This window comes from Elgaria multicarinata, chromosome 3 (assembly GCF_023053635.1).
Source record: "Elgaria multicarinata webbii isolate HBS135686 ecotype San Diego chromosome 3, rElgMul1.1.pri, whole genome shotgun sequence".
Taxonomy (NCBI): domain Eukaryota; kingdom Metazoa; phylum Chordata; class Lepidosauria; order Squamata; family Anguidae; genus Elgaria; species Elgaria multicarinata.
Window position 1 is genome coordinate 115,596,395 of NC_086173.1, and position 13,303 is coordinate 115,609,697.

Here is a 13,303-nt window from a genome sequence, read left to right on the forward strand (position 1 = left end):
TTATTCCATGTCCTGCACTCTGGGATGATTAAGAAGAGATCCTGGCCTTCAAGTATTTTAAAAGTGCTATCATGTCTCCCCTTAGCCTTCTCTTCTCAAGGCTAAACATGCTCAGTTCTTTCAGTCTCTCCTCATAGAGGTTAATCAGAATTCTCATTTATCGAGCATCTGAATTTATAATTTAATGTTGGATTCAAATCCTGGTTAAACTGGAACTCTGGTAGTGTTAACTGCAGTTAAGGTCTGTATTGATGTTTTCCTCAACCATAGTGTGTGTGTGTGTGCATGCGTGCGTGCGTGTGTGTGTGTGTGTAATAGCTTCTTAGATGGAAGTTGGTGTTATGCCTGCTGTCTTCCTGTATGATCTTGAAAAATCCATTCTCCTAGTTCTCCCCACCCCGGAACATTAGACTCTGCTTCTGAGGTGTATAGCAACTCACTGTTTGAAATGTCATAATGGCATGACTACTCAAAAGTTAATCTACAAACAAGTAGATTTTGTGAACCGCCCAGAGAGCTCCGGCTATTGGGCGGTATAGAAATGTAATAAATAAATAAATAAATAAATAAATCGGACTGGCATTGGGGTATGTGAGAAAGGCTGACATCATGAAGGATGTGGGAAATGTTTAATGAAACTTTTCCAGGACAAAAGCCATAAATGAAGTTCTAAATTGGATCATAACTTAATGTAGTACTGTTATAAGAAGATAGGAACCTGTAGGTTTGAAATCTCTAAATTTGTTCTTACAGAGTCAAACAGAAGACAGTTTACGAAAGGAACTTATAGCATTACAAGAAGACAAGCATAATTATGAAACAACTGCCAAAGAGTCCCTGAGGCGGGTCCTTCAGGAAAAAATTGAAGTGGTCAGAAAACTTTCTGAAGTGGAGGTATTTACAATTGCATTTTGGCCACATTCCTAAAAAAATTAATGTCTTTTTGCCATCATATACGTAAATAAATAATCCGTGTGTTTACTTATCTATGACATTTTGTGTTTTTGCTTTGTGGTTTGTCTTGGTCCCTGAACAGACATGTTTTTCTCCCCAAGATTGTCCCCAGTGAAGGTTGGGAGTAGGCCTTGGGTTTGCATGTTCCCTCTTTCTTTCTTCTTATCATTGGGAAAAATAGCTTAGAAACATCACATTTATTTAAAGAGGGTTTCCTCTTGCAGGATTTGCAGGCAGGGGGGACAATATTTGTTCATTGTGAATATATATATATATATATCTATATATATATATATCTTGTGTATCTTTCTTAGATACACGTTCAGATCTTCGTTGGGTTTAATACTAGTACTAATAACTTGAACTGTTGGTTGAAAGTGGTGAAGATATTTCAAAATGTATTTTAAATTGCATACACATCAAGATCATAAAGATTTTGATTATAAATGAAGTTGCATTATCTGATCCCCTGTAATCCAGAATGCCTTATTATTCAAATTCATTGTCAGATTCACTAATAATATTGTCAACTGTTAATTTATGTTTTTTTAGTGCTCCAGCAGTGAGTTTGACATTATACAAATATAAACTGGTCAGATTCTCACGATCAAATTAACCTCCCTGGCTTGTTTTAATCAATGATGCGCACTGGCCACCATTCCCCTGATTACCCGCCTAGACGCAGCTTGTTGAACCCCGGGCAGCATGGCTTGTTTGAAGGGGAATAACCTCAAATAACCCATGACTTGTTTTAGGGTTATAACATAGGGTTGTGGGGTGGTTTGTTAACCATGGCAACAACCCAGCTTGGCACAATATGGCAAGCTGTGCTGGCAAGGGTAATTATGCAGATCCCCCCCACCAAGCAACTGGCACATGCAGTGGAGGAAATAAGACATCATGCGTTATTTCCCCCTCCGTGGTTGGGCAAACAAGCCCAGCATATGTTTGTTCAGTTAATACCTTACCCATACTGTTAAAATAGGAAATGGTTCCTGCAGTAACTGCTGTTGAAGGTTGATAATGACTTGCCTAGGGTCACCAAGTGAGCTTTAGAGCTGGGTTTCTCTGACCTAATCGCAACACTTTAGCCATCACACCACTCTGGAAATTACTCTTATGACTAATGAAACTGAAAAAAAGAAAGCAGCACAGATACAGTATTAGCATTGCACAGCTCTCAAGGTGGAGCTGCTGCCTGTGCTACGGTCAGGCAATCAATTGGCCCCAGTCATAGCTACTGCTCAGTTCAGTGGTAAGCCAGGTGCATCCTGAAATGGAGACTACAAGTAAAACAAAATCTCTCTGACCATCACAAAACTAAGCCATTATAGCAGATTAATATTCCGTTGGTCTCCTATCTAGATACAGTCTTACTTGACCTCATTTTCTTTCAAATTGTAGCCTAGAGATGACTTCTATAGTCAATTCTTAACCTTTGGCTTTCTGTTTTCAATATTAACACACAGAGAAGAGTAATAATACTGTGAGAAGTTCTTTTGCAGACAAAAAAAAAGGAAAACCCCAAGCCTTAGCCCTAATGGATAACGCATTCTGGATGGGTTCCCACAGCATGCATTGTATACCATCTGTAGGCAGAAGAATGTTTGAGTGATGTCCCATGCATTTCTCTAGGAGAGTGGTTGTAATTCTCATACATTTTGCAGCTAGCACAAATGTTAACAGTAGGCTAAAATAAACTTTTCTGGTTTTAAGATTCAGTTTGTCTTCTTACAGCGAAGTTTAAGCAACACCGAAGATGAATGTACTCACTTGAAAGAAATGAATGAACGGACTCAGGAAGAATTGCGGGAATTGGCTAACAAATACAATGGTGCTGTAAATGAAATTAAAGATCTCACTGACAAACTAAAGGTATGGATGATCTTTCTAAACTCACAATTCTATACTGAGACACAAGGATGGCTATATGTGTCTTATTTCACATTATCCTTTTTCCTGGAATTGCCATCCATTGCTCATTTTTTACAAGGAATCCTGATAATATCACAGGCACTTTCTTATAGTATCAAAACAACCTTGATTGTGGAAAAATGGTAGTGACATGTAATTTGCAAGTTTGACTCTATACCCTGTCCCCACCTTTGGCGTAGGCTATCACTCTTAAACATTGACCAGAGGTTACTCAGGAGAATACAGGGGCTGCACCAGGTCAAGATATAATAAAGCTTAATCCAATCCTCACTGCTAGTGCTAGTCCTGCTGCACTTCAAGGGGACACAGCAGCCTGGCTTAAATGCAATTCAGGGACCTTGGCGGAGAGGGGTCTTCCCATCTGACTAGATGGTTCACAATTGCCCCCCTCAGCTCTCCACCACCAGAGGCTGGCAGTGGCAAGAGGGAAATGCTGGGGAACAGCAGTGATGGTAAGCCCTCTTCTCTCCAGCCTCCCAGCTGCAAGTGCTGGTCTAGTGCAGAGACCACTCTGTGTTGGTGGCTATTTGAAAAGTTTTGGCATGTCGCTATTATAGTTCAGAGTCATTTTCTATTAAAGTGAATTGCATTTTGGGAAAGTGTAATATTCTAATATTCTAAACGTGGAGCTAGGTGGTGCTTGTGAGGATCCATCTGTATTCGTTTCAATGGACAGTTACCTCCTGTTTTTTAATGAGGTATGTTGTTATTATTTAAAGCACACAGATTTTAACATCTCATTAAAGTAAGTGATTTTTTTACATTTAACCTGAAGAATTTATGTTAGTTTCATCATGAAGGTCTAAATAATAAAAATTTCCAAAACTAGTGGGGATCCTGATAATTAATGTTCCATGAGCTTCTCACTAAATAGTTCCAAGATGGTTGCCGTATCATGTGCACTGTCTTAATTTACTCAAATCATTGATCCCTTTGCTGTATACTCTTTTCTTGCATTCAGAAGTAATTTTCTTTAAAAGACTCTTAAAGTTCATGGTTATTGCTTCATTGAAACAGGCTTACAACTTTGGACATCCCTCTTACAACATAAGGAACAAATAGAGGAAAGGCCCATGAAATCTTATTAAAATGCTAACATGTGAATGTTTTCATATGGAAAGTTTTTTCTAAGAGAGTGCTAGAACATAAAGAGTTCAAAATTTGTCTCTTTCCCCTCAGGATTCTTCAGCTGGTACAGTTGCTTTTCAACCATTTTGGGAAATATATTTGTTTTGGGATATTATGAACACAACCATTGATTAGTGGTGCTACATTACAGAGTATGTTTTTGTACAGTGGGCTCAACTGAGTCAATTTGGGGATAGAAACCTCGTGCAGGCACAGTTTCAAAAAAGTTTCTATCTTACTGGAACAGACCACCCTTACTTGTGGTGTGAAAGCATGGAAGTTTATGTGAACCCCTCCCTACATGTGCAGTGTGAAGTGATGCAGACTGTAGGTGTGTTCAGTTATACTAAGCCTTGTCCCACTTTGAAGTGATAGGCTGTTGTGAATTATGCATCCATATGTCCAGTATCACATCTTGTTGTAGGAGTGGCAATAGGCAGACAAAAATGGATGCTTTCCCACTATGCATGCGGAAGGTCTATTCTGTGGATAAATTGGCTTTCTACATAAGAGGTGTTCAGGTGCTGTGAATGAGTAAAAAGGATATTTGAGTGTTCTTTCTAAAAAGGTTTTGATCGATATTGTTGTTTTTTCTGGCTTTGAATAGGCAGCTGAAGGAAGACAAGAAGAAATTCAGCAAAAGGGACAGGCTGAGAAAAAGGAACTGCAGCATAAAATAGAAGAAATGGAAGAGAGAGAGCAAGAACTTCAAGCAAAAATAGAGGCTTTGCAAGCAGATAACGACTTCACCAATGAACGGCTCACTGCTTTACAAGGTCAGTACACTAAATCCAAACATGTTTTTATCATATGTTTTTCTTTTAAACTGTGAAATATATATATTTTTTGGAATTCTGTTTGCAGTCCGGTTAGAACATCTTCAGGAGAAAGCTCTTAAAGAACACAACAGCTTAGGTAGGTCTGATGTTAAAGTACTTTGCTTAATGCTGGATTTTAATTATTACCTTTTATCCTTTTTATATGATGGCAAAACAGTTAAATGAGCTATAGATCATGGGGCAGTAAAAATATTTGAAATCTGTGTATTTTGGCTTGTTAGGAATTCATTTTTGGATAGTTGATAAACAACCTGATGCTTACAACAAAATACCAGTAGAGGGCACTGCTTTTAAAATATTTTAACACAATGTGCTTGCTTGGCCATTTAAGGTTTTAGTTCTAGTAGTGAAGTAGAATTCTTAAAAAATTAACTATTTTATTTTATTTTAATTGTACCTCGACTTTGACACATCTGATATGTGACTAGGTCTGTTCCTCAAGAAAAGTAAATTTGGATTCTATCTCATTTTCCAATAGCTGGGATGATAAAGCAATGCTAGAGAAGGCCAAGCTTTCAAATGTTTGGCTCAAATTTAGTGAGGGATCTGTAGTAAAGATGGGGGCATAACTTCTTCCTCTCGTTTGCATTTTAGGGAAAGGGGATAGATGTAGCATATGTTTTGCAAGCAAAAGGTTCAAGGTTCAATCCCTGGCATCTCCAGGTAGACTGGGAAAGACTCCTGTCTGGAAACCATGGTTTGCCGCTGGCAGGCAATGTAAACAGTACTGGGCTGGATGGGCAGGTTCCTGTGCATCTAAATTTAAAGGGTTGGGTGCTCAAAATTCCCCAGCATTCCCTCCAACTTCTGATTGGCGCCTGCCAACAATTTTAATTCTCCACCTATGAAGGGAGCAGCAAAATGAGATGTGATTTAGGCTATTTTCAGGGAATAAACATTAACGCTGGGGATGCAAAACACACCTGGGGTGCAAAAATCCCCTAGCTGGTCTCAATTCCCCATAATATACCCCAGAATTAGTACCATGCTGAGGGGAATATGGAGAAAAAATGGTGCCCTCCCGCATTGCCATTCCACCCTGCCCCCAGGAAAGTTCTAGTGAATGACGCTCATTCTGGGAGCATTCTGGAGAATTAAAATTGTTGGCAGGTGCCAATGAGAAGTTGGAGGAATGCTGCATTCCAGTTCAACCCTAAGCAATTCAGGAAGACTGCACTCATGTTTATAGTCTATTTAGCATATTCAGAATTAATACCATTTGTTAATTCTAGGCATACAAGTTGATGACTTCATTCCTAAAATTAATGGGAGTGCAGAAAAAGGTAGTGTATCTTTAATGATAACCTTTTTTCTTAATTTTGAGTGTATTGGGCATGTTTGCTTATTTTGTCTTAATAATTTTGTTCTACAAAGCAAAAGAGTAATGCCTTATTGTAATGGCTCTTGTTATGTCCTTCATTTCTTAACATGTCTTTGCAAAAACTAATGTATTAGGTCTGGATATTCTGTTACTAGTCAGATCCTGAATCTTTCTATACCCGCAAAGAAATGGGTTACCACAGCAACATCAGTACAATATGACATTTAACCGGGTTTGCTGGGAAATAACTGCAGCATTAAATGTAGGCACATCAGCTCAACAGTTCAGGATATTAATGCCAGTAACTTTTCAGATTTAACTCTGACGCTGGTCAGAGTCTGTTTTAAACCATACTGTAACATATATCAAAATCCCCTGTACAGGGTACTATTAATGTCGTGTTTTCCAAAAGAGTAAGGATGTCCAAGTTGATCTGTAGTGTACTCTTACACAGGTTTGCTCAGAAGTAAGCCCCATTATGTTGAATGGGGCTTACTCCAAGGTAAGAATTGCAGCACTAGAGTCTTTATTTATTTTGCTTGCCTGCTAACATTAATGAGACTGTTTACTAATGTTAGGCATCGTCCTTGCAACTAAAATCTCGAGCTGCTAGGTTTTCAAGCGTACAAGGTGAGCATCCAAGATGAACACAAAAAGGGATAATAGTCTCAGATGCTATAAACGAATTTATTGGGGGGAACGCCTGATGCGTTTCAGCCTCTTGCTTTTTATTAGGCCATCTTCAGGGATGTGTGAAACAATGCATATATAAAAACATGAATAAGACAACACTAAACCAAAATAATTTTCAGTTAGAAGAGCACATTGCAAGCACGACCTGTGTGCATGCATGTAATCAACACAATTTAAATATTACACATAAAAAGTTCATAAGGCACATTGCAAGTAAGGCCTGTGCATATATTTAATTAGTATAAAACAGTTAAAATATTACACACTGACTTGTACCAATCTCTGCAGAAATTATTTACAGCAGATTATCTTGCTATAAACACTGGTGGCTGGATGTGATACGCTGAAGGCTAAGTTTTTTTATACTGTTAGACAAAAAATCATTGCTTTTCGAGTGTTGTCATTCAGCATTAATCCCAACAACGTTTCAGCTTATTTCTTTTAAAGTGTTAAACTTCAATGTTAAAATTTGTTGCTTTTCCTTCTGGGATCCGGTGGAGAGTTTTGGAAAACTGGGGCATGTTTAAAACTGTATAGAAGCTCGCCTCATCAGCTGTAGTTGTGATGTGATTAGAATAAGGTCTGGTGAGGACATAATGCTACAATCAAGATACCAAGATTGGGTTGCAGGATTCTGTACTTCCTTACTACTTGCATACAAATTTCCCCTCCCAATTTTTACTCAGTTTGGCATGGTGTAACCATTGTTGGCCTTAGTTAAAATAAATCTTAGTACTCAACTATACCCACTCCAAGAACCTGATTAAAACTGGATTCTCAAAGTGAGCTTAGGAGTGTTCCTTGGTTCATCTTAGCCACAGTTAGCACTGATAATGCATAATGTTGAGCCTGGTTGGAAGAGGGCATTTGGAATTTTACATGCAAGAGTGGGAGAGTGCAGTTCTATGAGTCATTCCCAATCCTTTAACCCAAGTTCCATTTACATCTGAATGAAGCCACTGTTGTGGCTACCTCAAATCTCAGTCACCATCATGTATAATCTCTGTGAAGATACCATGTTACTTGGAATTGGCTCTGTTCAACTCTTCTTTTCATAGAGGTTTCTTATACACAGTTTTGTTCACTTTCCAAAACCCATAATCTAACCTGGTAGGATGTGCAGTTATCCAGCGATAACAAGCTGATTACTTTTCTGCATAAAGTAGCTATCTGAGCAGTCAGCACACCTCCTAAAGTGAAATTTTTTTTAATAGATCATAATGTTAGTTGTTTGGCTACATAATTCTTTTAAAAAGCTTACTTGTCTCTGCCTTTTCTTTATAGAAAGTATATTCACTTGTATCTGGGTTATTTTCTCAAATTAACCTTAATTAAATTCTCCTCACAGGGGCCCGTTGCTTGCACTCTCACTCTTTAGAACTTTTTAGGCAGCTTCTCTCATTCTTTTACTTTTACACAGCCAGCTTTCCCTCTTCCCTTGCTCTCTTGTAGTTCCTAACTTTTCTTGTTACTTGACTTACATGTTTAATTCAGTTTACTTACCAGAATCACCTTCTGCCATGCAACTTTGACTTGTGTCCCATGACACACTCAGTTTTCCCAATAAATTCTTCTGGGCATTATCACATTATCATATTTTCTTCATCCTCATGAGTTTGAATTTCAGAGCATCCACCAGATTGCAAAAGAAACCACCATTCTTCTATGGGCATAAATGGGCTGAGCTAGCCCAATCCTATCCTGTCTTGAAGCTGTTATGGTGCAGAGCCTTATACTCCTACTCCTTCTAGCTGAAATTGCCTCTCAGAACATTTCCCACTCTTTTTGTTCCACTTTTTATCTGTGTGCCAATTCACACTGTTCCGTAAGATTCTGCCCTGGGGAACATGGATGACTTAATTCTCTTCTCGGCTCCTTCCACCACCACCACTTTCCCGCCACCCCACCCATCCCACCTTGACCATGATGTTATAGAGGTGCTTTGCCCCACTGTCAGTACAGATTCTGTACTGCCGCCCTAGTACAAGAAAAGAGGCCAGTTCCAGTACCAGAGTAAAGGCACACAGGATCTTTTTCGCTGGTGCATTAAGAGTGGGATGGGGGGGAGGGGGTTGTGTGGTTTGCATATTGATAAGACCTTACCAGATTTGCTCTTCCCAAATCAATATGTGAACCAGAACACTGTTACCCTTCAGTACTCAAACTTCTCAGAATTTTGCAATGCAGTTTTCTGAGCAAAAAAAAATACATTTAAAGGAAAAGTACAGAATAGAGTGTGATTCTAAAATGAGCTTCTTGAAAAAAAGAGTAGAACACAAATGTAATAAATAAATTTTAGTGTGTTAGTCAATAATGAGAGTTAAGCTGCTTCAAGGAGTAGCCTTCAAGACAGGTGTAGTCCTTTCTAGCTATTTAGTTTAGATGTGGCTGACTTCACAAATGAATATACTTGTGAAGCTAGTCCAATTGTTGATATAAAGTAACATGAGTGCAGTTTAGAATTGTTGCCTAAACTCAGAAATGGCAAACAATAAAAAGAAATTAATATCGAAAAGCGTCCATATTCTTAGAGAAAGTACTGTGTTGACACAATCTGAATTGGACATAGCTGAACTGTTATCAATCTTAACATGCATTAGTATAAACTGTAAGTCCTCTATGTTTTGAAGATCTAAAAGCAGAAATAACAAGTTTGTATATTTATATCTTTAATATCTTCTGTAGTTCACGAGTGTTTATTGTTGGGGTATTTTTTTACTCCCCCTGCTTTTTGCTTTTTTGTCCCGTTTTGAGAATTCCCTCTCCCCCCCGGTGTCTGTGAGGCTTTTTGTCGTGAGCCCTCAAAAGATGGAGATGTGAACTTAAAGGTGTTTCTTTCTTTACTAGAGCACTTTCTTTCAAAGAGTGGAGGTGACTGCACTTTTATTCACCAGTTCATAGAGTGCCAGAGTGAGTACACAGCATTCACATTCACTAAAAAGTCTTTTAAAAACAGTATCCTATATGCAGTACTAGAGTGGGACTAGTTATATTTTTGCAGATCTGTGAGAAGCACATTTTTTTTCTTTTAACCCCACCCCCCAGTCTATATTGGTCACAAGTCACATATCACTTTAATGAGCATATTTTAGTACTCTATATGTATCTAAGTTGGCAACTATAGAAGTTGCTATAGTATTATGGAAAGGTACTCTGCAGTCATGAGTAGAATGGGATCCAGAATAGGATTTACCTGATGGGTTCTCTCACCCTTTTTTGGTATGTTGGAATGAGGGTTATCACAGAAGTATTCAGTTGTGAATCTAGTTTAAATAGTCGGGTGATAGTTACACTGCATGCCTCAAATTAATTAATTTCTCACTCAGTTTATCAAGTGCTGACAAACAATTTGGGCATTTGCACAGCCTTCTTGGGCTGGAGTTTAAGCTCACCATGCAAAAGGTAACTCACGTCTTGCCATAGAAGGAGAGTCATATGAATTGCCCCTGAGTTTACATTAAATACCTTTTGGTTGTGCAATTATATTTGGATTCTAAATGCAAGTTAGTTATGTGGAGAAGTTCTTGTTCCTCCATAAAAGCTGTCAGTTGCTACTGAATACCACCATGGTTATAGGGATGTGAGAGATTTCGATTCAGATACTTGCACAACAGTGAAGCTCATCTGTTTTTTGCATTTCCAGAATAACATTTGAAAGGAGAACTTGTGCATCTCACTATGGAGGGATGTACAAGTTCCAGAAGCAGGGGGAGCTCGTATATATAATCACGAGGGAGATATACAGGTTTCCCCTTTCAGTGTTTACACAAGAAGTGTGCAAAGTGAATTCAGAAGTCGGTGTTGCCTGATATCAGTGGTGTTTGGAGCCAGGGTAGACTGGATTTCTTAATGCATTTATATCCTTCCCTTCAGTGAGTTCTCATGGAGACTTACAGGGCAGCTTAAGGGGAAAATTGCGTCCCAGTTAACTATAAAATGAGATCATGATACATTCCTCTGGAAGGCTTTTGGACAGCGTTAGAAGAAATCTATATAATCTGTAAATAATTAAGTTCAGTATGCTCCAGAAAACAATAGATCAATAGGGTGTGTCCTATTTATCCTACTTGTCTTCCTCCATTTCATGGCTTTTCTCATTCTTTCCAAGACTGCATCTCATTATTAAGTATTCCAGGTATTGTAAATAAGGAATGTTTGCTGGTATCAAGGAAAAAAGCAAAAATGTTCAGTGTGGTAGTATTGTGGAGAACTTCAACTAACAATACACTCTTAATATTTTTGAATTTCTCTCTGATTTTAGTGCTAGCTTTCCCCATTTTTTATCCCCCTTTTATCTAATTCTTCCTTTATCACATTTGGGCAAAATGTTATTTAAACACATTTTTATTAGTAGTAGTAATAATTGTAACAATCCTATACATATGCACATTCATGTATATAGTTCACTTAATCAAAAGGTTCAGTTTGAAAGTTTTTGCTGTGGAATTATTATTATTATTATTTATTAATTTTATATACCGCTCCATAGCTGAAGTTCTCTGGGTGAGTTACAAAAAAACATTAAAATACACAACAGATAGTATAGACAAAGACAACATACATCTAAATGACTGAGATGCTGTTAGTAGTTGACTCCGCTGACAGGATGGGGGGTGTTCTACCGGTTCTGGATGGGATTGCACTCACCCTGAAGGAGCAGGTTCGTAGCTTGGGGGTTCTTTTAGATCCATCATTGTCACTTGAGGCTCAGGTGACCTCAGTGGCACGGAGTGCCTTCTACAAACTCCGGTTGGTGGCCCAGCTACGCCCCTATCTAGACAGGGATAACCTGGCTTCAGTTGTCCATGCTCTGGTAACCTCCAAGTTAGATTACTGCAACGTGCTCTACGTAGGGCTGCCTTTGAAGATAGTTCAGAAGCTGCAGCTTGTGCAAAATGCAACGGCCAGATTGATTTCGGGAACCAGAAGGTTCGACCATATAACACCTGCTCTGGTCCCTTGCACTGGCTGCCTGTATGTTTCCGAGCCCAATTCAAAGTGCTGGTTTTGACCTATAAAGCCTTACACGGCTTGGGACCACAATACCTGATGGAACGCCTCTCCCGACATGAATATACCCGGTCACTACGTTCAACATCAAAGGTCCTCCTCCAGGTGCCTACTCCGAGAGAGGCACGGAGTGTGGCAACGAGGGACAGGGCCTTTTCGGTGGTGGCCCCCAGACTATGGAATGATCTCCCTGACAAGGCTCGCCTGGCACCAACGCTGCTATCTTTCCGGTGCCAGGTTAAGACTTTCCTCTTTGCCCAGGCATATGGCAGCACATCTTAATCACCCACATGTTTAGGTTTTTTTAAAACGGTTTTTAATGCTTTATGTGTGTATGTTCTGTGTTTTAGAATTTTAAATTTTGTATACTCGTTTTTATCTTAATTTTAGAATTTCTGTAAACCGCCCAGAGAGCCCTGGCTATGGGAGCGGTATATAAGTGTGATAAATAAATAAATAAATAAATCTAAAAACAAATTCAATCAATCAGCCAAACCTGAAAAACAGATCTGGGATTGATTAAAATTCATCATTTGCTGCCAAATGTTTGGAAAAAAAGAAAAATCTTGACCTGGCACTGAAAAGATAGCGACGCCAAGTGAACTTTGTTGGGGAGATCATTCCATAATTGGGGGCCATCACCATAAACGCCTTCTGCCTTGTTGTCATCTTCCAAGCCTCCCTTGGAGTAGGCACCCAGAGGAGAACCTTAGATGTTGAATGTCGTAAATTCACATATTGTTTGCTTTGCAAGACTTTGTAGATTGATGAGGTAATATTGCAAAATGCAATTCATTCTGTTATGAGGGGAAGAGCATAGCAGTTGTAGAATTAGTGCTCATTTGCTCTTGGCAGTCTCAACAAGGATGTTTTAAACTGGGCTATGCTAAGAGGATTTGAATGAACTAACTTGAGATAAACTGATAGATGAATTACATTAATTAAAAACATAGATCCTCAAATTTGCAGTGAGCTTCCATAAGTCATAGCTAAAACTGTTTGTGTCTGCTTAAGAATAAATGCTCAATAAACTCTCTAAACCATCTACCTGACCTTTTATCTATTTAATTTAAAAAAAAAAATTTTTTTCTTTAGTACTAATTTCGTCATGCTGAATTCCCCTTCCTCACCCTAAGTTTATGAGTTTACACTTCAGATCAATAGGACAGGTACATTGTGGGCAATATCCAATGCTGGCAATGCCCCAGCTCTAAACACATTGCACTAGCTGTAATGACTGCAATGGGAAATAAACTAGCTGAAACTACTCCTTCCATAATGGAAAAGTCAGCACACCTAGCACAGTGGCAACATTGAATACTGCCTATATTCTATGATGGAGGGACGAATGTGCTTAGAGAAATACTCCACTTGGGCTTCCGTTTTATCCATCCTAGTTCAATTCTTCCTAGATTCTTAGTCT

General features: G+C 38.7%; 1 protein-coding gene across 27 annotated transcripts in view; it reads left to right on the forward strand.

Annotated features, from left to right (window-relative positions):
* The window catches only part of SLMAP (sarcolemma associated protein), a 109,688-nt gene that overhangs the window by 61,642 nt on the left and 34,743 nt on the right, over window positions 1–13,303 (forward strand). For 16 of the 27 annotated variants that reach the window (XM_063121302.1, XM_063121301.1, XM_063121305.1 and 13 more), the window contains exons 8-13: window positions 754–894; window positions 2,692–2,829; window positions 4,625–4,793; window positions 4,882–4,932; window positions 6,089–6,139; window positions 9,718–9,780. In XM_063121302.1, coding sequence (XP_062977372.1) covers window positions 754–894; window positions 2,692–2,829; window positions 4,625–4,793; window positions 4,882–4,932; window positions 6,089–6,139; window positions 9,718–9,780 — 613 coding nt within the window. The remainder of the gene's footprint in view (window positions 1–753; window positions 895–2,691; window positions 2,830–4,624; window positions 4,794–4,881; window positions 4,933–6,088; window positions 6,140–9,717; window positions 9,781–13,303) is intronic. The other 11 variants (XM_063121313.1, XM_063121314.1, XM_063121317.1 and 8 more) reach the window with 3 other exon arrangements.